Source organism: Ambystoma mexicanum, chromosome 11, assembly GCF_040938575.1.
Source record: "Ambystoma mexicanum isolate Mex_15411 chromosome 11, UKY_AmexF1_1, whole genome shotgun sequence".
Classification (NCBI taxonomy): Eukaryota; Metazoa; Chordata; class Amphibia; order Caudata; family Ambystomatidae; genus Ambystoma; species Ambystoma mexicanum.
Window position 1 is genome coordinate 1,058,094,180 of NC_090934.1, and position 25,226 is coordinate 1,058,119,405.

The 25,226-nt window shown below is 44.4% G+C and overlaps 1 protein-coding gene across 4 annotated transcripts in view; it reads right to left on the bottom strand.

Annotated features, from left to right (window-relative positions):
• TICRR (TOPBP1 interacting checkpoint and replication regulator) overlaps positions 1–25,226 on the bottom strand; it is a 1,117,313-nt gene that overhangs the window by 864,007 nt on the left and 228,080 nt on the right. For 2 of the 4 annotated variants that reach the window (XM_069624305.1, XM_069624303.1), the window contains exons 4-5: positions 13,432–13,672; positions 13,160–13,289 (exon numbers count right to left, since the gene is read on the bottom strand). In XM_069624305.1, coding sequence (XP_069480406.1) covers positions 13,160–13,289; positions 13,432–13,672 — 371 coding nt within the window. Of the gene's footprint in view, positions 1–13,159; positions 13,293–13,431; positions 13,673–25,226 lie in introns of all 4 variants that reach the window. The other 2 variants (XM_069624304.1, XM_069624302.1) reach the window with 1 other exon arrangement.

Sequence of the window (25,226 nt, forward strand, 5' to 3'; positions counted from 1 at the left end):
CGAGTGGCTCGGCCAATCCAGCTTCTGCGGAGGTGGGTTTTCGGACGAAGGAGGACTCAAATCTTGTAATTGCCACGGCAGCCATGATGGTACTAGCACAAGCGTTGCGGCAGTGCAGAAAATGGCCCAGCAAGGGCTGACCTACCACAAGGTAACATGGCCATGATGTTCTTCATTGTGCAAGGACGGTAAAAGCATTGTAGTGCCTGATCCTTGCTGCAGAAATGTATGACTAGTATTAGGTTCATTTCATTTTCGATGAATATGTTTGTCACAGCTTCTGTCTACAATTGGATGTACCTTGTTAAGAGATCTGGTTTTGCCAATTCCTCTGCAGTAAGCTCTGATCTCATTTTTAGATCAGGCTAATTTGACCATGCATACACGTTTGAATTTAGGTAGTCTTGTGCAGGTTGTTTTATTTCCTTTTATTTTCTGCTTGTGTGCTTCTCTATGCAGTGCTTGACCTTTGCTGCAGGTGTCTATGCCTAGTAGAAGGCATTTCTTCACTTTAGAAATTGTGACACTATGTGATTTCGAGTGGGGCCGCGTTTGGTCCAGCTGCATGCACAAGCCCTTCGGCTGTGTGCCTGATCATGTGTTTTGTGACTTGAGCTTTCCCTCAGTGCTACGCTGGTGGCCACTTGAGGTAACCATGACATTTCTTTTCCACTTCTCAGGTGTTTTCCCTACCTTCATTTTGTATTACTAGCTAGGTGTGGAAAGTAGGGTTATACAGTTGTGGTGGTTCTATTCCACCAATTGTGCCTTTGATTTATTTTTAATTGCACTGAGTGCTATAGGTTTTAGGTTGGTTCTCTGTTCTCCCTCATTCATTTGGGGCAGCAGATGTTCCAGTGTAGAGTGTGCTGTTGATATATGACCCCTTTTATGGATCAGATTCTTTAATTCACTGTTGGTTTCCTGGCCATTTATAGGCCTTCCTTCAACTGTACAGCCTGTATTTAATTGGAAATAAAGTTTGCAGTATTTTGTAATACTGCGATACATATTTCTCTAATTGCTGATTGATGTATTCCCAATATGCTCTTTCAGGATAATTGTTTTCTTCCCTTGATGAAGATGTTGTAATTCAACTTTTCACATCGAAACCGGTCAGTGTTTTTGAAGTAGCCAGAATACACTTACAATTTATTCCATTTGGTCTCCCCTGGCTATATGCATTTATAATTTTGTGTTTATTGTTTAAGTTCAGGAATTGTGTTTGTGACTTTAAAACAACAATGGTCCTACTAGTCCTTCTGACATTAGGATCGTGCAAGTGTGATAACACGTAGTCTAAGTGAGAGGGGAGGTGGGCTCTGGGGCTAGGCAAATGCCAATGGGAGGCCAAGGTGACCAAGTGCCAGCGAAAGCAAGAAGTGAGGCCCACTTGCTAAGTGCGAGGATGAGGGAGGACTGAGCGTGGAAGGCCTGGTGCCCTGTAGGCCTGAAAAGGAACCATGCCGCCAGTCACTGAGGCAGAAGGGTGTATTAACAGGGGAGGGAGAGAGGGAAGGAAGAAGAGAAAGGGTGTGTCTTGAGGAAATTCCGGAACGAGATCTGGCTCAAGCCTGAAAAAGGCAGGGAGGTCATTCCAGAAAGAGGCATCTGCGGAAGAGACCCCCTCTCCCCCACTCTCTGCTTGGAGAAGCGTCTGATCTGCAGAGAGTTGGAAGTCCGAAAGGCTCTAGCAGGGAGGTATTTAGGGAGAGTTGGATGTAGCAGGGTCACAGGGCCCAGAGAGCCTTGTGGGTGATGCAGAGGGTCTTGAACTTGATCCTCGCAGCAACCGTGAGTCAGTGGAGAGATTTTAGGGCTGGAGAGATGCAGTCCCTGGGCTTGAGGCCAAGGATAAAATCTTGCAGTTCTATTCTGGATTAGATGAACGGGTGAAGGGAGGATAAAGGCAGATTAAGGAAAATGCTGTTGCAGTAGTCCAGCCTAGAGAGGACCAGGACTCTAGTTTCTGGGGGAAGGGGAGAAAAATGGATCATGCCTCTGAGGAGGTGCAGCTGAAAGTGGGCCTTCTTGGCAAGGTAAGTGATACGAGGAGAGAAGGAGAAAGAGGTGTTGCAGAGGACCCCAAGATTCTTTACCACAAGAGGGTGAGAGGAGGGAACCCATGGAGGGTGGCCAGAGGATAGGCGGGAAGGAGCTGAGGGCCCAATGAGAAGGATCTCGGACTTACTGGCTTTGAGGCAGAGCTCGTTAGCAGCACAAAGACTGAATAGCAGACCGAGTCTGGAATGAGAAAGAAAAATGTTGAATGAGTTTTAGGCTCAGTGTTTATTGCCATTTTTTCTGTTGTATGCACTATTGAATTGTTTTCCTTGCAGGAATTGTGCATACAATGTGTTACTTCTTTATTAAATATCCACAATTATTTGTATATTCATCGTTTCAGATTTCAAACTTCAGTTTATTTCCCACTTTTGTTCCCAGAATCTGGAAGACAGGGACCTTGACTTTCTATGTACCAAACAGGGCTGGGAGGCACAGGTTCCTTGTGTCAGTGATATGCAGCACATCATCCACCACTTGGATGGTTGCAGTCGCTGTGCTACATCTGGGGCGGAAGCCAGACTGGAAATCTCAGATGGCCAAGCGGTCGATTTTGGTAAGTAGTTGGGTCACAACTATTTTCTCGATAAGCTTCCAGATGTACGGGTGGCTTGTGATGTTGCTGCAGCTGACTAGGTCCTCTGGATCAAGAGAGGGTATTTAAGAAGGGGTCGTACGAGACCAGTCTTTAAAGTGTCTGGCAAAGCACCTTCGCTGAGGAAGGAGCTCACAATAAAAGGAGTGCCATGAGTGCTGGACCAGTAAGTGTGCGTGCCTGTGCGTGCCCGACTTAAGATTAAGGGTGGCAAGGGGGAGGGGGGCTCTGTTTAATTTTGAGGCATTCCTGAGACCGCCAATCTGTTCAATTTTGTTAATGAATGTTGTGCTAAGGTAGATTTCTAAAATCAGTGCCTGGGGGAAGGATTTATGGTAAACGGGTAAGACGCTGAGTGGTTATCCAAAAACCACATGGTACAAGTGGAGGAGCAGTCAAGGCTTAGTCTCAGACAAAGTGTTGGTCTAAGGCTACAATGAGGCCATGCAGAACACCAACAATGATTCAAGTTAGTAAGCATATGAAAATACAATTGTTTATTCGGCCTTTTGAAACACACTAAGAAAAAAAAGGGTTCATATATTCATTAAATACCAGTAGTCAAGTGATTAAATGCAGGTAAAACAGTTAAGATAGAACAATCACAAACCCAGCGTCCTCTATAAGTCCAGCCCGAAGATAAATGGGGCCATGTGCCCAAAAAGGCACAAGTTACAATATGGTTTCTCCAGGAAAGGTATCCCAGAACTGATGCAGTGGGCTGAGGTGGCGATTGAAATGTTTTTTAAAGTAAGGGAAAAATGTTCAAGTTAGTACCCAACTCTATCCTGTTCCCAAAGAAAATCCTAGGAAAGAATCATTAACCCAGGTTCAACAACAAAAGGCCAGGCAACAATGTTACCTTATGGGAGACAGTGGAGACCAAACCAGTATTTTAACTTAACCCTCCACCCAGACTGATTCTTCCTGGTGGCACTGCAGGTCTGGAAGCACATTCTTCTGTCCTTGGTTCGGGTGAGGGGGTCATGAGAGCAGAGGTCACTGTCAGGAAATGTTGCGGTTCTCATAAGACTGTTCAAGGCAACTTCTTGAAGATCCCCAAACGAAGAAAAGATGCAGACCTCAGCAGTGCAGTCCATTTACGACACCTCACAGGATTGCAGGAGCATGGTCAGGCGCCAACAGGCGACCTTCCAGCAGTGAACACAGTAGAAGCCTCTTCTTGAGAGGGCTGAAATTGCAAGCACAGGTGACTTATGGCATAAGCTGAACAGGCCCAGGGCTCTTCTCGGAACGGCAATGACTGCAGCGCAGTAGCCCAAAAGGAGCTGGTCAGTCCACCAAGAAGGGGCGGAGGGGGCACTTCCGAAGGCATGGATCCATAAGCAAGGGTGGAGACTGGATGTTCCTAAGGGTCGAAAGTGCAAACCAGGGTCTTCTGAGATCAGACCGAGGAGAGGGCTTCACTGGGCCAAACACTGAAGTCGAAGCTGGTCAGCTGCAGGAGTCGGCCTGGGGTCGGCAGCGTGCTGCTCTTCTTCAGAGAAGTATCTGGCTGACACACACAAGCCCACTTGTCCGCGAAAGCTGCAACTTTCACTGTGAAATGAGTTACCATATCCTGACCCAGGAAGGCAGGGAGAATGTCAAAGGACAAGATAGCCAAAGAACAAGCAAACATCTCCTAGTGTGCTAGCCGCCATTAATAGCCATTAGCAGTAAATGCAAAAGTGCTTGAGAAAAATCTCTAAATATCATACAGTTGCCACCAGCTGGTCTTAGGCACATGGTCAAAGTAACCAAAAAGCCATCAGGTAAAAGGTTATAAGGATAAAAAGTATCTGTGTACAATTGTAAAAATACAAGACTCCCAAAGGAGAGGCAAAGTATCCCAGTAGTATCTCAGTACTGAGCCTTAGTCAGTTTCCCAATAAGAATGCGTAAAAAAGATGAGGGAAGTAAAGCAGAAGCTTAACTAACCTCCAATAATCAGGACACGGTTCAAAAAGTTCAAAGACTGGCGGTCCCATAGGAAGCTATGGAAGGAAAGGTGCAAAGAGAAAATATTTCTGAACTGTTTGCTTACAGCAAGCTCAGCTACTGCCAGGGTGTGTGCTACTAGACAGAGGTGCATTGAGATCCACTAGTTCTTTGGAGGAGTGGTGAAATGTATTCCCTGTGGTGGTGAATGTTATGAATGTTGCCTCTAGTTTAACTAGAAGAAAATTCTTGAAGGAGCAGTGCTAAAACAGCATTTAGCCTGGCCTTTGTGGAGCAGCTGTGTGTGCGATATAAAAAGTGGTATTGGGGCATGGTGAGGTCAGTGAAGATGATTCAAACAATTTAAGAACGAGGATGTGAATACAAGGTATAGTGTGTGGCTTTTCACAAGTGTGTAGGGGAGTAAGATTTGTTTCCACTAGAAATCACCTTTTTATTAGAAGGCGGCAGCAGAGAAGCAAGTTCCCATGCTCACAACAAGGATGCACTGCACGATTCAGGGCACCAGTATGTACAAGGGCTCAGTAACAGAGAAGAACCTGCTTTGAATACTCTGCTCAAGGCAAAGGACCATGCCTTTTCAGAGCTCCAGGATGACGTCCAATGCGATTCAGGATTCAGAACCGTTTAGGTGGACCAGTTGAAGGAAAGACAGCACTGTGGAAGGTTGTCGGGGTCAATTGAAGAGCAGACTGGGAAATGGAAATGTTATCTTGGAGGTCACAACATTCCTCCTGTCCTCCTGTGTTCCTCTGCAGACTCATGTTTGGATCCTTGGCTGCAGTGGTCAACTGAAAAGTGTCTTGAGAGACTCTTAAGCAAGATCCTAAGGAGACCTATTCCAGTCAAACCTCTAGGCGTCTATCCCATTATGGAAAGCCACATGAGATACAGCAATTACTTAATGGGTTGACCGCAACCCCCCCTACCCATTCCACACCAAATCCTTTCAAAGTAGCCAGAGCACACAAACAGAATGCCCACATATTGCCACATTCGCCCCACCCTGCCTCGGAGGAAGTTAGTCAAGACACATTTTTTAAAGGCTTTTCCCCCCAAATGTAATCATGAAATATACTACCATGAGCATTTCACAACAGTGGTGCCATCAAGAGTATAGCTGAAACACCATCTTTTAAAGTGGTTGTCAAACGGACGGTGTTCCCTGCGAAGTTCCACCTGTTAAAGGTGGAAGGAATGCCTAGAGGAAGTAAAATTACTTTACTGGGAATCCAAAGTGCACAGATCTGGTTTTACTGCTTCTCAATTATAGAGTCATAACTGACCAGGAAGCACTTTAGCAAGCTGCACTGGGCTACAGGTAACAAGGACACATTAGCCAGTTGCATGAAAAAAAAAGTAACTAAAACATTTTAACAAGCTACTCTTGGCAAAGTGAAATAGGTTGAACAGGAGAACAAGTTACTTCTTACCTGGTAACGTTCTTTCGATGGGATGTTCCTCTGACATATTCCTTATCTTGATAGATAATCTCCAGCTTGCTGGCCTCGGAATTTATTTCAGTAGAGGGCGCTGCGCGCCGATGTCCCTCGACAGCCTCTGTATCGGCGCCAACGTCATCATGCAAATAAATAGGCTTGCGCAGCGTCTGTTGCTCAGTTCCGTTTTGACGTTAAGTTGTTTTACATGAACTGGTTAGTGACCCAGAAGGAGCGTAAGCTGTAACCACAAGGGAAGATTTACTGAGGGGATGGATGGGAGGGGCGATAAGGAATACGTCGGAGGAACATCCCATCGAAAGAACGTTACCAGGTAAGAAGTAGAAGGGATTGTGTCCTCCGGCGTATTCCTCATCTTGATAGACTCCCATAGCAGTGGTGTGTAACTGGAGGTGGGAGTAAAATTACCATGTTTCCCTTCAGGGGTGAACAGAGTGCAACGCAGCTTTGCCAAATCTAGTCCCTTGGCTAGGAGGAGGAATCCAGGTTGTAAAATCTTGTGAAGGTATGTGCAGACGACCATGTGGCAGCCGCACATATGTCTCGAATCGGTACCCCTCTTTGGAGGGCCGAAGAGGCTGCGATCCCCTGGTTGAATGAGCCCTAACATTTTGAGGAGGCTCTTTCCCTGCCAGTTTTTAACATTCCAGAATGGCTAAAATAATCCATCTGGAAATGGTCTGTGCTATCGGTAATCCCAATTTGTGCCCTGAGTAACCTACGAACAGTTGGTCTGCTTGCCTAATCCTAGCCATTCAGCTGATGTAAAAGCTCAAAGCCCGCCTTGGGTCCAGCCAATGCAGCCTTTCTTCCTCTTTCCCTGGGTGGGGAGGGGGATAAAATGAAGGCAAGGTAATCTTCTGAGTGATGTGGAATTCAGAAACCACCTTTGGGAGAAAATTAGGCTTCACTTGTAGGACAACTTTGTCTTTATGAAAAATTGGATGAGAGCGTTAACAAGTGGTCCATACCCATATACCCTGAAGCTCTGCTTTTCGACTGCTCAGCATGCATCCTGTGTTTGAACACCACCCCATCCTTGCCCCCTTGTGACTGTCTTTTTTTAATATAATGGTTTTGTAGCCTGTAATTCGCTCACCCTCCTAGCAGATGTCAATGCCACGAATAAGACATTTTAAGGGTGAGAAACCTTAGTGAACAAGAGTGGAGTGGTTAAAAAGGAGTACCCATCAGGAAATTTAAGACTACATTTAAGTCCCATAAGGGAACTTGGAATGGTCTTGGAGGATAGACATTGGGTACTCCCCTTCAGAAATTGTATTACTAAGGGTAACTTGAAATACGATGGTTCCTCTGCAGTGCGCTTGAAGATCGATAGCGCTGCGAGATAGCCCTTGATAGTGCCAACCTGAAGGCCCAAATTTGCCAAATAGAGTAGAAAAGATAACACCGTTGGTGTACCACATGAAAAGGGGTCGATATTCTTTTCTCTACACCAGCTGCAAAATTTGTTCCAACGGCAGCGGTATAAAGTCTTTGCAGCTGGCCTTCTTGCCGAAAGCAACACTTCCATGACGTCATCTGGGAGGTCCCAATCCTTGTATCTCAACCTTTCAGATACCAAGCGTGAAGGTTGAGGGTCCTGATGTCTGGATGGAGAATCTGACCTCCTTTCTGCAAGAGAAGATTCTCCTTGAGTGGAAGACGAATTGGAGGGCAGATGGACATGTCCAGAAGGTACCAGTTCTCCTGGCCCAGTCCGGGGCAATTAGGATCATGGCTTTCCGGAACCTTCTCAACCTCCTGATCATTTGAGGAATGACAGGGACTGGAGGAAACGCATACAGAAGTGGAAACTCACAGGCCACTACGAACGCGTCCCCTAGAGTTCCTCTCGGGGGAAATTCCCTTGAGCAAAACTGATCGCACTTCCTGTTGATGCTGGTGGCGAACAGATCCACGAGGTGTTCACAAAGGGTGAAGATCTGTTGAAGGACTTCCTGAGCTAGTTCCCACTCGTGGGAGACTGTTCTCTGCCTGCTCAGAGCGTCCGCCGTCAAGTTTCTCTCTCCGGCTAAGTGAACTGCGAATAGAGATTCCTTTGTGGATTGCCCAAAACCAGAGCTGCAACACCTCTCTGCACAGAGGCAGTGATCCTACGCCTCCTCTTTTGTTGAGGTAGTGCATGGCCACTGTGTTGTCCGTCATTATCAGGACATTTTTTCCCCTTGTACAGATGGCAGAAAAGCCTTCAGCGCTAGTCTGATTGCTCTCAGCTCTAACAGTTTGATATGTAGTCTGGACTCCGATGGAGACCAACGACCGCTGATGGTCAAGTCATTGGTATGGGCTCCCCACCCCGTGAGTGAGGCATCTGTGAATACTGTTATCTCCGGCCATGGTTGCCAAAACAGTTCTCCTTTCAAGATGTTCTCCTGGCAGGCCCAGCACTGAAGGTCTCGAGCCACCATGTGCGGAACCTGAAGGAGATCTGTCATTCTCCCTGAGAATTGCGACCACTGAGTTCTTAGTGCCCACTGAAGAGATCTCATTCTCAGGCGTGCCTCTGGCAGAAGGAAGATGCAGGATGCCATAAGGCCTAGCAACCTCAAAAAGTCGATGGCTGGGAGACGTTGGGCATTTTGAAACTTGGTGACCATCTGCAGAATATCTTGAGCCCTCACCTCTGGTGGCGAGGCTTTTCCCAGGGAAGTGTCCAGGACCGCTCCAATGAACTGGAGTCTCTGATGGTATCATCTGTGACTTCTTTAAATTGAGGGAGAAGCCCAGTTTGTGAAGGAAGTGGCAGACAATCTAGCTGGATCTGAGCTTGTTCCGGAGATACAGCTCTGATCAGCCAATCGTCCAGGTAGGGGTAGACGTGAATCGCTTCCCTCCTTAGGCTTGCAGCCACTACCGACATTAACTTGGTGAAGACCCTCGGGGCGGAGGTCAGCCCAAATGGCAGAACTCAAAATTGATAATGAGAGCCGCCAATTGCGAACCTCAAGTATTTCCTGTGTTTGAGATGGATTGGCACATGGAAATAAGCATCCTCAAGGTCCAGAGATACCAGCCAGTCGTGGAGCTGGAGGGTCTGAAGGATCTGAGAAAGAGTTACCATCTTGAACTTGTCCTTCCTGAGGAACTTGTTCAATTCTCGTAAGTCCAAGGTAGGTCTCAGTCCTCCGTCCTTCGGTATTAGGAAGTAGGGGGGAGTATCAGCCCTTGTTCCTCTCCGCTACAGGTACTGGTTCTATGGCATCTTTTTCCAGCAGGTCTACAATCTCCTGCAAGAGGAGCGGATCTGGAACTTTCCGAGAGCTTTTCCCCGGTGGAAGGACTGAGGAATGCGTAGAAAAGGCAGGCAGTAACCTTGGGCAACTGTCTACAATGCCCAAGCATCTGACGTAATAGCCTGCCATTCCGTCAGATGTTGAGTTAGCCTGCCCCCTACTGGTGTCTTGTGAGGAGAGTCCTCAGAGTGATTTAGCGGCGGCTGATGCAGGTGCCGAGGGTAAAGAGGTACCTGCTGCGGCTTTTGTATTTTTACCCCGTCCACCTCGGGTGAATCTTTTTTGACCTCTTTGAACCGACTGTCCTCAAGCTTTTCCGAATGCGGAATAAAAGCGAAAAGACTTCCCTCTCCAAGAGGTTCCTGAGGGGCGATATGGCGTTTGACGGATTGCAGCACCCAGAGATTTTGCTGCTGCTTTGGATGTCTAACTTTTCTAGGCTGTCATCCGCCTTCTTACCAAACAAAGAAGAGCCGTCAAAAGGCATATTTAAAAGTCTGGCTTGTACATCTGGAGCAAACCAAGACTTTCGCAAGCACGCAAAACTGCTGGTTGTAGTATTTGCCGCCATGGCCCTACTGATACGGTCAGCAGAATCAATGCCAGTTTGAAGGGATTCGCACATTGCGTCTTACCATGTTTAATGATGTTTAGAAACACTTCCCTTTCTTCTCACTCTGGGAGGCAGTCAGCCGCTGACGAAGCACACTCCCAAAGTGTATGGCTGAACCTTGCGAGCATACAAGTAGCGTTAATAGATTTCAACGCCATGCTACATGCAGAAAAAACTTTTAGCCATAGAGTCGTATCTTTTGTCATCCCTGTCCTATGGAACAGTAGGGTGTGCCGATCTACTGCCTGATGCAGTTGCTGCTTGAACAACCAGACTCTCTGGAGTTGGATGTTTAGACAAAAATTCAGGGTCAGTAGTAGATACCCTATATTTGGCTGATAACTTTTTGTTAACTCTTTGTAATGCAGCATAAAATGGAGCCACAGGATCCTGCTGTGGGCCTTTAACTAAAAAGTCTGTAAGGTCATCCTGTTGGAATGCAGGTGAAGGTGTAGACCAACCCATGTATTCTATAATTCTTGCCATTAAAATTCTGTAAGGGGTCTCAGCATGTTCCCCTGGGTCTGGTTTGACAAATTCTATTTCTGGGGGAGTATCTAACCCACTTGCCTCATGTAAGGATTCTCAAAGGTCCCTCAACCTATTTTACTCTGGTTCTGGTGTTGCAGATCTCTGCAACCCAAAGGGTCTTTCTTGATCCGAATCCTCCCCTTCCTCATAAATTGAGGACAAAGGTCTGAAATGATCAGACCTTGGAAATGGCTTAAATCCCATTTCCAGAGCAGAAGGGGCTAAATTTGTCATAATTGGTTGGGAAAATGTCGACGTCGTCGACGCGGACGCGGACGTTAAAGGCTTCGAAAACACCAAAAAAGGCGTCGAGAAGATTCCAAGTGGCCTCGAAGAACTCTAGAGGATCGGGATCCTACTCGAGGTTGTCGATGACCTCGAAGTCCTGTTAGAGGCTCTCGGTATGACCACTGGCTGTGAGGTAGTGACGGCCGTGGGTTTGCTCTTTTTTAGGCGTCGAAGACTGCGTCGATTCGACCTATGTGTCGATGAGCCCTTCGAAAATGGCGTCGATGACGCAGATTTGTGCGTCAAAGGGACCTTCGACAATGGCGTCGATGGCACAGTGCCTTTGCTCGAGGGTTCGTGACGCTGTCGAGTAGTTTCTTTCGCCGGGTGCAACGACTCGCAGCGTTTAGATTTTTCGGGTCTTTCACCCAGGGTATCACCCTCAGCTGTCGTCGATGGGGTCGAGGCTGCTTTCTCGAAGACGCTAAGCATCCTTTTATGGAATTCCTCCCACTCAGCCTGAGAGCTATGTTTTGTGGGGCAGGTGACTCTTTCCGGAGAAACAGAAGACGAGGAAGGGGATCTTCGACGTCTCTTACTTGAATGCTTGAATCTCGAAGAGTGGTGGGAACTGCTTCGAGACCTAGATCAAGAAGGTTTCCTGTGTCGGCGAGGAGACGAATGTCTCGACTCTGCCAAGGAAACTTTCGAAGGAGTTTTAACTGTCTTACCTCTCTCAAGCTTCCCTTTACGCTCCTTCAAGGCTTTCGACGTCATGGACATGCAGTCCTCGCACTCCGAACATTGGTGCTCCGATCCCAGGCACCACAAACAGATCCTGTGAGGATCTGTCAACGACATTTTCTTTCCACAGTCTCGACATTTTTTGAAGCCGGACCGTGGAGTCGTTGGTTCGGATGAGGAAGCCATCGAGTAAGAGTTGGTATTCGAGGAATAATGAAGAATATATTCTCTGACTAATGAACTGAGCAACGCGATTCCGAGGCCCACGAAGCGCAGAAAAACGGAACTGAGCAACGGACGCTGCGCAAGTATTTATACGCATGACGTCAGCGCCGATATGGAGGCTGTCGAGGGACAACTGAAAAAAAAGCTGGAGATAATCTATCAAGATAAGGAATACGTCGGAGGACACAATCCCTTCGAAGTATGGTTACTGAGCAGCAAAGATGTATAAAGTTGTGCTCAGATTGGGTAGCACATTTTTTGCCATGGGAAGTAAGGTACGATCCATAGTTGATGCAACAAGAAGAATTAGCTAATAAAAATAAATTAGATGTTCCCACCAAACGCGCTGTCTATATAGACCCAGTCAATTTTTTCAGGAAAAATTTTAGACCAAAAACGATATATGGGAACGGATATTCTAATTAGAATATATTGTGAAAAAAGACAAGCTAGTTTATTAATGATCTGCGACTGATGCTTTAGATATAGACCAATTGACTCTTGCATTTCTGGCAATTCTTATTGTGTTATGTTTCACAAAAAAACATTGGCTGCCTAATTCTTGCTGGAATTTGGTATTCCAAGACAATGCAGGAGTTTAATAAGGTGGTCTAGAAAATGGCTGCACACATTCCATCAACAGGCCTGCTGTCAAATGTCTGATATGAACAGCAAAAATGCAACTGCTTTATTAAGACAATAGTACGGTTATAAAATGGTAAATTACATTCCAATTAAAATCTTCTGTTTCAGTTTAAACATTTTCTTTAAACAAAGTGATTGCTCAAATTACTACCTTAGAAAATCAAGTTTCGAAATAAAATAAACTAATCTACGTCACAGTTTTGAGAGGTCAGAGACTATGCAACTATCACTACAATAACTTACATGTTCGAAAGGGGAAAACCAGCCGTGCAACTTACTGTTGCTCTAGTGGTGTCAGTTTTAGAATAGTGTTAGACCCACGGTCACATCCCAGCCTTCTGGCACGCACCCAAAACGATTTTTGCTGCTTCCCACAAGGTTAGCATAAAGGTGATAATGCTATCATAGGAAATGATAATACATTTTGTAGAAATATGAACTGGTGTATGCTTTCACTCTGGTGCAGTGGATCCTGACTTTGCTAAGCAGACTGAGGAAATTCCATTAGGTGGATGATTGGGCTCTACTGCAGAGAAAGTTTATTTTTGGAATTACATTCACTCATCATTACCTGAAGCACCATTTGTTCAAACATTCTGCTTATTTCACTAAAATACTTGCTTTGAACCCCTTTTTTCAACGTTTGTCCCAGCCTTTTCTATAGCGACTGATACAAAAGATGGAACATAGATCAATACTCATTGCAAAGAGCCTCTTAACAGTTCAAAGTAACCAATATTTGTCTTTGTAGTACATTTGAACAAACCCAATTGATATAGTAAGATTAGGTTTGACGAGCACAATCCAAAAAATGATTAAACAATTGAGAACCTACCTAAAGGACTCCATTAAATCAGGGCTTGCACCACAGAGGTTTGATATTGGATACCATCCTTCAATAACAGAACTACTCCATCTATTTGTTCGAGCAAGTTCTTGTTGAACCCATTCAGGAACTGCTGCATCTTCTGAAGAAAAGCAAACTTTAAGAAATCACCAACAGCAAAATGTGTTCAAAGTTAAAAAAATAAAAATCAAGCATGAATTAGAAATTTAAATGACCGTCAACTGAGCTATCCAGTACAATTATGTAAATGATAAACTAACCTGATATTGGCAAACCATCCTCGTCCCCATTGTAAACATGGCTTAATACACTATTCACAATATCAGGAAGATCAAAGGTAATATCCTCTGAGCATTCAGTCTCAGGTCTCTGCATGAAGAGTTGTTCAAGTCCAACTGCTTTTGAAGTGCTGATCACAGTAAGGACTGCTACACCATCAGACACAGGTGAGAGTATGCCAGTACTGGGTGAAAGATCACCACATGTCGAGACATCAGCAACCTAGGAAAAGAAATTAAGTCAGTGTCTACATCAAATAAGCAAAACAGAAAAGCAACGTACTGACAGCTCAAGAATTGTCTATGTCGCAATTAATCTTGTGCTAATCTGATACATAGTACTGTACCCGCCGTGCTTTACCACCGTATTTCTGACTGACATGTGCAGCTGTGATGATGCCTCCAGGCAGCAAGCACAACGGTATTGCCCCCAAAATACTGAATAGAAAAAAGGAGAATGCTCATTTTTATCGCCTTTGGCATAGGTAAAAAATGCCAAATCTGAAAATACTGAACTAGTTCAGCAGGGGTGTCCCCCAGTTATCTAGTTCAGTATTTTCAGATTCGAGGGTTGCTGCGGTGTCGCCCGCATGCATGAAATGGAAAGCGGCGGACAATTGCACAATTTCTGAATAGCTCAAATTGCAAAATGGGCCTCACTATTTTGTAATTCGAGCTTTTCGGAATGTAGCATGATAACATAGATCCAAGCACGATATAAAAAAATGAGCTGCCCCGTTAGGTCTGTTTACTTGGATAATTTCAGTGATTCAACCACAGGAGCATTTGGCCTTTCTTGCATTATATGGCACATTTGTTGGTTATTCATTCACCATAAGAGCAATCAAAAAAGAAGCCACATACTAGTGTTAATTTGCATAAAAAGAAATGTATGGAGATAAAGCATTTAACAAACCAACATGAAAGATGAAATTGTATCATTTACTAGGGCACCTAAAAAACACCTTAGTGACAATTCGAAGCGCTTGATATTTCCAAAATCAGTGGAATTGGAGGTTATATGTGCTCTTACCCACCACAATTACAGAGTGGTAAATTCAATTGTGGAACAATCACCAAAAAACAGATTTCTTTTGTTTTTTTTTATTTGGGGGTCCCGCCCCAAACCTCCTGTTTTGTGACTCTTAAAAAGCCACCAAAAGCTCACCCTGATGCATTTAAACCCCTCATCATCAATTTGGAAAAGATACAGGTCGTCCGTCACATGTTGTAAAAACAGCAAAACTTTCCATAGAAAATACAAATGGCACCTACAGGATGTTGAATTAATGTACCCGAGTATAAATACATAGGCATAACAATTTACAACACACTGTCTGAAACTGCCTACATTACCACACTAAACCTCAAATTACAAACTTTGAAATCACAGGCAAATATACTGGTGTTTAAATATGGCAAATTCACATATAACCATGCCATGACCTTTTACCAAGAGAAAGTGGTTCCAATCTTATTGTATGGTGCTGAAACCAAGATTGTGATTAAACCGAAGATGTGGGATTTATATGAAGCTCGATTTTGGAAATCGGTGCTAAAATTACCGAACTGCACTCCGCTTCCCATGATTCGATTCGAACTTGGTCTACTCTCACTTTTCGTACAATTAGTATGGAAAATGTGTAGGTTATTTCGGAAATGTTTACTGGGTCTTGCGAACAACTACATTCTAAGTGCAGTTGCACACCATCTTGTTGCCTCAAATCATCTCTTCCCTCATAAATGGAGAAGTTGTGTATTGGATGCATTATCTGATGCATCCATAACACTAGAAACTCTACTAACCAACCCAGATCGAGCTAAGTTGAAACTATACCAATATGAATGGATCTATAATAGAGCCAAATGTACCACCTATAAAGATTATAATGCACAACTATTTGGCTCTAAAAGATTGAGTAATGTCAGATTACCCTCACCGTATTTAAGACAGCAATACCAGAGATTCAGGTTTGATCTACTACAGACAGACATAATGGTTAGAGGACTTATCCCCAATGATTTAAACCAGGGTCGGTTTTGTCACAACATACATTGTCGAGAAACACTGCAGGACTTGAGTGATTTGTCCAGCTTTAATCTTGATGAGACAAACCTACGTTACTAAATTGCTTTGTCTGTATACACCAATGAATGATGATGAAATCTGGTTTAGGATTTTCACGAGTAAAAAACTGGCGATCAGGATTGCAATAGTACACTATTTAAATGCCATCTTGCCATCAGATGATGCTGATTTCAAGTAGTAACTCAAATGATGTATCTCATATGGGAACTTTTAATTAATATAAAGTAGATGCATCTTTGCCTTTATTATCACATGAATTACATTTTATGGAGACACCATTTGAAATTACGTTATGAAATAAGTATGTTTGTAAAATGTTTAATTGTCTTTGTATATTGGATCTAAATTGTGCAATTTAAAATTATTGAAATGATTGATAATTCTTTTTATTTATACATGTTTTGTGTTTGAAAGGTTGATTTTATCAGCCAGTCAAATAAAAAATTAAAACCTTTACCCCCTACCCTTTAATTAATGGTTGCAGTGTTTTGGTCTACTCTGAAATGCACCACTCATGTTTCAGATATGTTGACTGGGTACAGAATTGCAGTATGTTAAATCTTTGTGTAAAAATTGGTCTACTTCAAAAATGTAGAAGTACAAGAACCCGCTAAAGTTGTTCAAGTGTGGGAAGAAATCTGCCTTGAAAGCTATACATTTCCGAAAACTAGACCATTCTGAATTCAAAAAGGTACACGTTAATTTCACACAGACTAGAACTTAATTTTTGTTTAATGTGATAGTTTTATATACAAAAACTTTGCACATTTATCAAAAGTACAAATAGGAAATTTCATACAATCACAATTGATCGATATAAAAATAGAACAAAATCAACCTTAATTCATAAATAAAATCATGAACAAAAGAGAACCAAGAAATAGTCAGATAAGCTAAAACCGTAACTAACCAATCCCAAACACATAGTAAATACTCTCTATTCAGAATCAATGTTAAATTTAATTTCCCACCATGTTCATTTTACTCCAGCTAGATCGTAGGCATTTCGACAGTAGACTACAGGAGAAACTACCTCATAAGATCACTTGATTAATTAATTGCTAACATTTCTTCAATCATTCATGCCTTAGTATTATTGTTTTTATTATCACCCTGTTTTCACAGATATCTCCAGAGATACTCAGTCTTAATCCTACTCCACTGCATGGGGTGATACTATGGGATATTATTTCACTATTCATGATTTTCTCAGCATGAAGCCACACTCTGAAGAGGGACAAGTGAAGACTAGCATTAAGTGTATTAATACATAAGTGCCAGAACTCAACATCTTTGATGTGATCCAGATTGTGTACGTATTCGCCATAATGTTTGATGTAAGTTGATCCCAGCATTGGACATTGCATTAATATATGTCTGGCAGTTTCAGGCACCAGACTGTTCTTACAAATGCAACAGAACCTTTCTGATGTAGGTACAGAGTTCGTAGGTCCCGAGACCACCAGGGTAGGTATATGGTTAATATGCAACAATAATATGAATCGTCTGAAGTTGTCAGAGGGGCATAGGTTTAAGTATTTTTGTGCTTTTTTAAATGTAAACAGTACATGTGAAACAAACTAACTTTTCAAAGTCTCCAAATGTGCATAGTTCTTATGCCAATCCCATAGTTTAAAGGGCTCATCTAGATGGTATTTCATACTCCAACATATCGCTTCGAACAGGGCATCCATATCAACTGTTAACCTAGATTGCAGTCTACCACATGTCCTCCTCTATGCATTTCAGTAATGGATTAGTAAGGTTATTGCAAATTTTAAGATATAGTTCCGCCCTCTTTTTCAACACAATTGATCTCAAAGAGAAAATCCCTAGCTCCAGCCTGAGGATAGTCATGGGGATACATTGGGTGACACCCAGAAGCCTCCACCAAAACTTACCCTCTATGATCTCAGCCACCCCAGTTTCATGTTTATCAGCACCTCAAGTCCATATGTTATCATGGGCACCAAACATTGAATATATTATTGACGCAAATAGCCACTTTGGTTGCGAGTGAAGTGGCAAATCATGGCAGTTAGTTGAGCCGCCTTTACTTTGCGGACTCGTATGCAGGATTCATAGTTACCCTTACTGTCAAATTCCACTCCTAGATATTTATATGAGAGGGTATACTGTATTTCAATTGACTTTAGATGCATACGAGAATGTGCAATCTTACCATGGGTATACAGAATGAGCTCTGTCTTCTTGTGGTTAATTGTCAGCTCATTTAGTTCAGCATACTGCCAAAGCCGCTCAGCCGATCTAAGTAACCCACTAAAAGTGTGATCAAAGATCACAAGATCTGCATACACCATAATCAAACAATGGCTCGTCCCAATTTTTAGAGGGCAGTTATGGGCTCCCTCAATGTAATCCGGGACATCAGACAAGGAGGTTGTAGAATAGGGGCGCAGTGACGCATCCCTGTTTTACACCTCTGTTTTGTTTCATTGGCCTGTCATAGTGCCTCTGCTGTCCAGTTTAAGTTGGACGGTATTGTTGGAGTGGAGGAGGTGTAAATAGTGAAGTAATCCTTCCGGACAGCCCATTTCATTTAACTTGTGCCAGAGCTTCTCTCTATTCACTACATCGAATGCAGCCTTGAAGTCAATGTACAAAGCATAGAGAGGACAGCTGTTGGATTGCAGTGCTTCTCTCTCAAGGAATCCATTATGAGGATATTATGGGATGTAGGGTACCCAGCTCTAAAGCAGTTCTGAAAGCGATCAAGGACCCCGGCTTGGTCTACCCAAGACTGTGGTTCTTGCATTAGCAAGGAGGCAAACATTTTGCCAGTACAGTCCAGCATAGACAACAAGCGATAGTTTTCAGGGTCTGTTTTGTTGCCTTTTTTATGCGCAGGGACTAAGACAGCAGTCTGCCATGAATCGGGGATTCTTCCTTCTATTAGCACCTTCTCAACCAATATTTTCAGTAGACTAGGCCCAAAACGGAGGATTAGTTTTCATGACAACATAGAACAACCCATTGGGTCCCAAGGCCCTTGATTTAAAGTTAGCAAATTTTTCAAGGAGGTCCTCCATAGAAACTACAAATTGGGGAGCTACTTGCCCAACCCCATTTGTTACAATCCCAGTCAAGGTTTGTTCCATTGCGACTCTCAATGAATGTAATCCATTCTTGGGCGCCAATGGGGTTAGTCAGAGGGGTAAAACCTGCTTCCTCTGGCCTCCACCAGAAGCGCCCATATCTTGCGAGTATTTCTAGTACAGTGTTTTAACAGTATATTGCCAGCATTCTAATTTTTTGGATCTCTTCCGCAGTTTTGACCATAGTCGATATTTGTTTTTTAGTTTCCGAATGTATTAAGATCAAAGATCGCCCAGTTGCTTTAAGTTTGCGGATGTCCCCTCTAAGCTCCAGTTTGGCGTCTGATTTCTCCATCATAAGGAGAGAATTTGTGAGACTAAGCGTATGGGGAGACCAGGTGGTAGCATGATTGCCAGTGAAAGATTGGATACAATTTTCTATTTCATCCATTGGCATATCATTGAAGATACAAGCATAGTTCGCATCCCACTCACAAATGGTCTGACCAGTTTTTTGGATAGTATTTTCAGACCATACTAGTCGAGTAGCAGAATGATTTACAAATAGGTTGCCAGTGTTGGTAATCTTGGTGGAGTGGTTTACTGAGTCTATGCTTATAACTTCATTCATTCACAAGTATTTTCATATCAACTACAATGGTGGCCACCTCACAGCTGCTGAAAATGTAGTCAAGGGTGTTACACAAGGCACCTACCTTCCAGGTGTTCTTCCCCGCCCTATCGCCGAGAGTGCAGCCATTTAGAATTTCAAGTTCCCAACACTTAAAGAAGCTGGACCAGCAGTCTCTCAGGATCATCAATTTTATGCCCCATAGAACTGTAGGGATATAATGTGTTAGTAACAGTACCACTTCCCCCTTTAATATGGCAATTAAGATCACCAGCTAAGATGATTAGTCTCGTACTTCCATTGACCAAGAGGTCGAGTAATGCATACTCGATCAATTTTCTATGGTTTGCCCCAGGAGGATTGTACAAGTTAACCAGCAAAAATGTTTCCCCATCTCTCATTCATCATAATGTGGACTTCAACAGCACTGATATAATCTTTATAAGTAGTACCAATCTTTCTAGATACTATTGTCTTAGCTACCCCAATTAAGAGCCCCCCGTAATGCCTCACACGCCGCCCCTTTTTTCAGGTGAATGGAATAGGGTATCCAACCATTACAATTGGTGAAAGGAGCCATTTCTCTTGTAGCATTAAGAAAGTTTGCTTTGTAATGAGGGATCGGGACGGATTAGTGGTTAGAAAATGATTAAAACCTTGTGTATTACACGTAAGGAGCAGCCTCAAGGTTTCTGTAATACCAGTGGTAGTGAGTCTGTTAACTACTTCAGAGTGTTTTGAATGTCACTTAAAGTACGTTCTTCCTGATTGGAAGGACTGGTTTACCATCATTGTTTCTCTGTATATTGTTGTTCATTGGTAGCGCTGGGTCATCTTTCTCTGGGTTGATGTCCACTCCTAAGTCAACTTGCATAAGACTTCTTTTATGGGTCTGTATCAGTTGGGCAGAGGCTAATACTCTACAATGCAGTGCCATGCTTCCTTGAGAAGAAAATGGCTGAGTTTTCAATCGGTTCAGGGTGTACCTCTTCAATCAATATGGGCTCACACTCCTCCTGCTCAATCACTGGTGATTTATTTACAGGCTCCTCATGTTCTTGTACTATCCTATGGTCTGGTAAATTCAGTTGGAGAACAGTGTTTACATGTATTTTCCCGCAGAGTTTCAATAAGATTTTTAATGCAAATTGCATAGAGGACATGGAAGCCTGCATTTCTGCATTTGCTGTTGTGTAAGGAAGGGATGCTTCACTTGGTCTAGACTCATCGAGTTAACCAGTATCCTCTAGATTGAGTGAGATTGGGGACGCCGGTAGTCACCCAGATTCCGGTATTGTCGGCGAGCTACTAGCTGGATTCAGAACCTACGCTTCCACAGTAATTGCACCCTCGTTTGAGGGCGAGGCCATGCTGGTTGCTGGTGCCATCGATCTCTGAATAGAGAGAAACAGATCAAGTAGAGCGTTATTGTCTACATCATCATAGTTCGTATTATCAATGGGCCAACTTCCATTACGGGTGGGTATTAATGTGACCTCATTAGAGGCTTTACTGTTAACTTTTGGTGTTATCTTTTGAAGTGCCAGGATGGTTCCCCTGTCATCTTGCACGGTTGTGGGAGTTACCGCCTTACTTTTGGTTTTAGGCATTGCCCTTACTCAGACTGTACCGTGACCTGGTTGCTTTCGATTTCGAGGCATGTCTGAAGCTGCAGAGTTAACAATGCACCAAACACTGGGAAGGTACAAGGGGATAATATGTTATTACGTTGATAAAATAGTTGGTTCAGAACAGGTTCCAGCAAGTAATTTCAGCGTCAGATAGCCGTTTAAGGAAAAACACAGGGCTCAGCAGGATCAAAGAGGGAATCCCCCCACAGTCTACTGCTTACCCATTGTTACTGTGGCGCCTGTCCTCCGTTCAGGTTTCATGTGATGTAGCAGTTGGGAAAGAGCTCAAGCCCTCTCCTGTAAAATGACCATGAACAACCACTTAGACACCACTTCAAACCGCGCGCGATCCATGCTTGAATGGGGTTCTAATGGTGTTTTGCAAAACGGCCTCTGCAGTAACTCCTCAGTATGGCAATAGTAGACAGACCCAGCAACGCTCTAATTCAGTGATCCACCACGAAGGACCACTTACACACCACTTCACCCCACCTATAGACCAACATACTTCACATAAAGGGAAACGGACCATAAAAATGCATCGATTACATAAATCTTTAGTTCCTATTAATACAAGAGGATCTGGATTGTAGGGTTTGTGCTCGACAGATGTGCTGCCGGGCCCGAGGCTAAAACCGACCAGACTGATTTGTCCTTGCGTAATCACAATCCTTTCATGGACAAAATATGAAAAATTACTTTCCTTTTTTTACCTCCTACATAATTGGTCATAACAGCCTGCGTTCTGAAGGCATGTTGAAAAAACAACCCGAGAAAAGTCACAACTATTAGAGACCAGACTAAAAAGTCAAAAACTGCCTCAAGGGGAAGATAAAACAGTGACTGCCACGCCTTACATAAACAAATTGTGAAGCACCTCTTGAACAGATTTAATTTTGTATTCTTGAAAAACACAGCCAATGAATAATGCCAGGAAAACGCAAAGGAAACCCCCCCCTTAGAGCAGCCCTCCAGATTTATGAAAAATATCCCACAATGGAGACCAACAATTCTGCCTTTGCTCTAGAGGAAGAAGTGTGAAGTATCTGTCAACTGTGGCAAATGTGTGAACTTCAAGCTGTGTGAAAACTCAGTAGGCAGCGGTAACAATAGCTGCCTTATTACAATGCAACAGCCACCATAAATCAAAAATCATAACCTGAAAGTCTGAACTGTTTCAGTCTAAATAGAGATTGAAACATCTGGCCACATCAATGTTATGCAAACTATTTTTAGCAGGCGATGTAGGTAAGTCTAGGAATAAACGCAAGAACAAGTATCTACTCCTACAACGTTCACTCGGAATGAAGAGAGTTAGCGAAGAATGACATTTTGGCAGAGCCCAAAACATTTGACTTTTTAGGGATCTTGGGCGTCTTTATGGACAGGGATTTCTACTGCAGTCCACCTGCCACAGGACCCCTTAGAGCATATGGGGTAGCCCATATAGCTCCTAGGACATGGGTGCTTTTATAGCACCCAACCTTGGCCCCAGGGTAATCACCCCAATTCCATTTTAGAAAGAAGGCTGGTGGAAACTGCAATTTAGTTTTTGCTTCACCACAAGAGGAAGCCACTTTACTGCAATGGCTACCAAAATGGTGCATTGTATGACAATTGTGGTACTAATGTCTTTGTAAGTAGTGCTCTGGCCATTTCGTTTCTGTTGCCGGTCCTTGTTTAGGGAAACCACAAGTCAAGCCTAAAATGGCAGTTTTAGGGAAAAGTAAACCGAAGAGAAGGATGCAGAGAAAAGGGCAAACATTATAAACAAAAAGTTAACTGCAGTCAGCGTACAGCATCTGAACAGGAAATGTGTGATGTTAGCAGCCCATCTTCAACAGGAGTATATGTCCAAAGTAAAGGACAGGCACACCAAGGCATGTTTTCGGTTACATGGACGACTTCAGGAATATTTTGTTAATTGGAGAACAGTCCAAAGTGGGAAGAAAATCTGAGCATTTCATAGGATTCAAAACCAAAATGGGTTCTGCATTGTGAATATTTTCCTTGACAGGACTGAAAATCAGCTTTGTATAAAAATTACCAGGTTACTCACCGTAGTGACCACCTTACTCCTAGTCCATAGTCCCCTTTCCTCCATACTTATGGGACATCTCTCCGTCCTGTGGGACGGGACTGGAGCACTTTGTAAAAAGCATCCACATTTTTTCCCAAAAATTACCTCCTCTCTTTCCTGCGCGGGGCCCGGCACGCAGCCGTAACCCCGCCCACCTTGGCTCCGCCCCGCGCACCGCCCATCAGTCCTTTTCTATCGCAGGGTCAAAGACCCATTAACAATAACCGAGGAACCTTATTAGAGGGGACAGCGGGCAGGCGTGTGTATGGAGGAAAGGGGACTAGTGACCACCTTACTCCTAGTCCATAAGGTGAGTGACCTGGTAATACTCCTACGTCCCGTCCCCTTTCCTCCATACTTATGGGAGATTCCCAAGCACTCCTTACAGGAACTATGGGTGGATGAAAATACCCCTTACTGAAACAGGTTCTTCAGCACAGCCTGGCCGAACTGAGCGTCAGCTCTATAGCTCTTATTGAGGCAGTAATGCTTACAGAAAGCAGATGGGAAGGCCCAAGTAGCCGCTTTAGCGATGGACTCCCAGGGAACATACTTCTGAAAAGCAACCGCGGCTGCCTTGCCTCGCACCTTGTGTGCATGGATACCTTTAGGAGGTTTCAGCTTTTGGACGGTGAAAGATTCTGTGATACAGGCAGTAATCCATCTGGAAATAGATGCCTTAGATGCCGGCCTGCCCTGAGGCTTACCAAAGGTCACAAACAGTTGGGAAGAGCTCCAAAGCTCGGAAGTCCTGTCCAGGTAGAACCTAAGAGCTGTTCGGACATTCAGGCAGTGTAGAACCCTTTCCGCCTCTGAGGAAGGGTTCGGAAAAAAGACCGGAAGGGAAATCAGCTGACTCAGATGGAATTCGGTCACTACCTTTGGTAGGAAAGCTGGGTTCGTCCGAAGGACTACCTTGTCCTTGTGAAAGACCAAGAAAGGGTGCTCCACCGACAAGGCCTGGAGCTCACTCACTCTCCTCGCTGACGTAACGGCTACCAGAAAGGACACTTTCCAGGACACGTACTTGAGGTCAACCGTAGCCATTGGCTCAAAGGGTTTATGGCACAGCGCTGTAAGGACTACATTTAGGTTCCAAGGCGGGTGCTAACTACGAACCGGAGGGTAGAGGAGTGTCAAGCCTGCAAAATGCCTCTTAACCACTGGGTTACTCAGAGAATAAGAGCATTGGTCTATAGCAAGATGAGCGGAAAACGCTGAAAGGTAAGTTCTGCATGACAGAACGTAAACACCCGACTCTGCTAGGGAGGACACGAGGGACAGCACCTTGTCCATCGTAGCCACCCTTGGATCCAACCGCTTTTCCAAACACCAACGACAGAACCTGAGCTACTTACTCCTGTATTGGGATCTGATCGAGGGTTCCCTGGCTGCCTGGATAATACGCATGTTATCCGTAGACAAGTTAAAACGCTCTAAGACTTGAACACAGGCACCATGCCGCCAAGCTGAGCGATTGTGGGGAGGGGTGCCATATCTGCTGTTCCCCTTGAGGAAGAAGATCCGGTTACCAGTAACCCCAGATCAGCAAAAACACCGACAGGTGTTGAAGTTCTGAGAAGCAAAAACTGGCCAGCCACCACGGGGCCATGAGCATAAGGGGTCACAGAGTTCTTCAGCTTCCCAATTGCTCGATGAAACTAGAGGCAGAGGCGGGAAGGCGTAAGCCCTCATGTTGTGCCATGGAATCTCGAGAGCATCCCCCAGAGAGGAGGCTATCAGCCTCCCTCTGGAGGCATACCGAGGAAGCTTCTCGTTTACCATCGTAGCGAAGAGGTCCACCTCCGGTGCACCCCAACGCAAGAAAATCCATGAGAGGATCTACGCCTTCCCACTCGTAGCTGACCACAGTCCGCCGGCTGAGGGCATCCGCTGTGACATTCAGCTGGCCCGGGATGTGCACCGCAAGCAGCCAGACGCCATGAAGCATGGCCCACTCCTATATCTGAATGGACAGATCAACCAAAGGTGCCCGACCCGAAGGCAACAAAAAATTGTGCGGAAGGGGTATCCGAGCATTCCGGTCATAAACTGACCGATAAGGATGCGCACAAGGCCGAGAAACCAGCCCTACACCTGAGGCCGATGGCGCAGCTGTAGGGGTAGCGTTCAAAATGGCCACCGCGGTCGTGGCGGGAACGGGGGGGACTGCGGCACGTGAGTAAGTGAGGCAGGGGTCCCCGTCGATGGATCAGGGGTCTTAACTTTAGCCTTAACATAAGGAACCTCGGCAGAGCCGGTAGAGCCGGTACTATGAGGCCTGGAATGT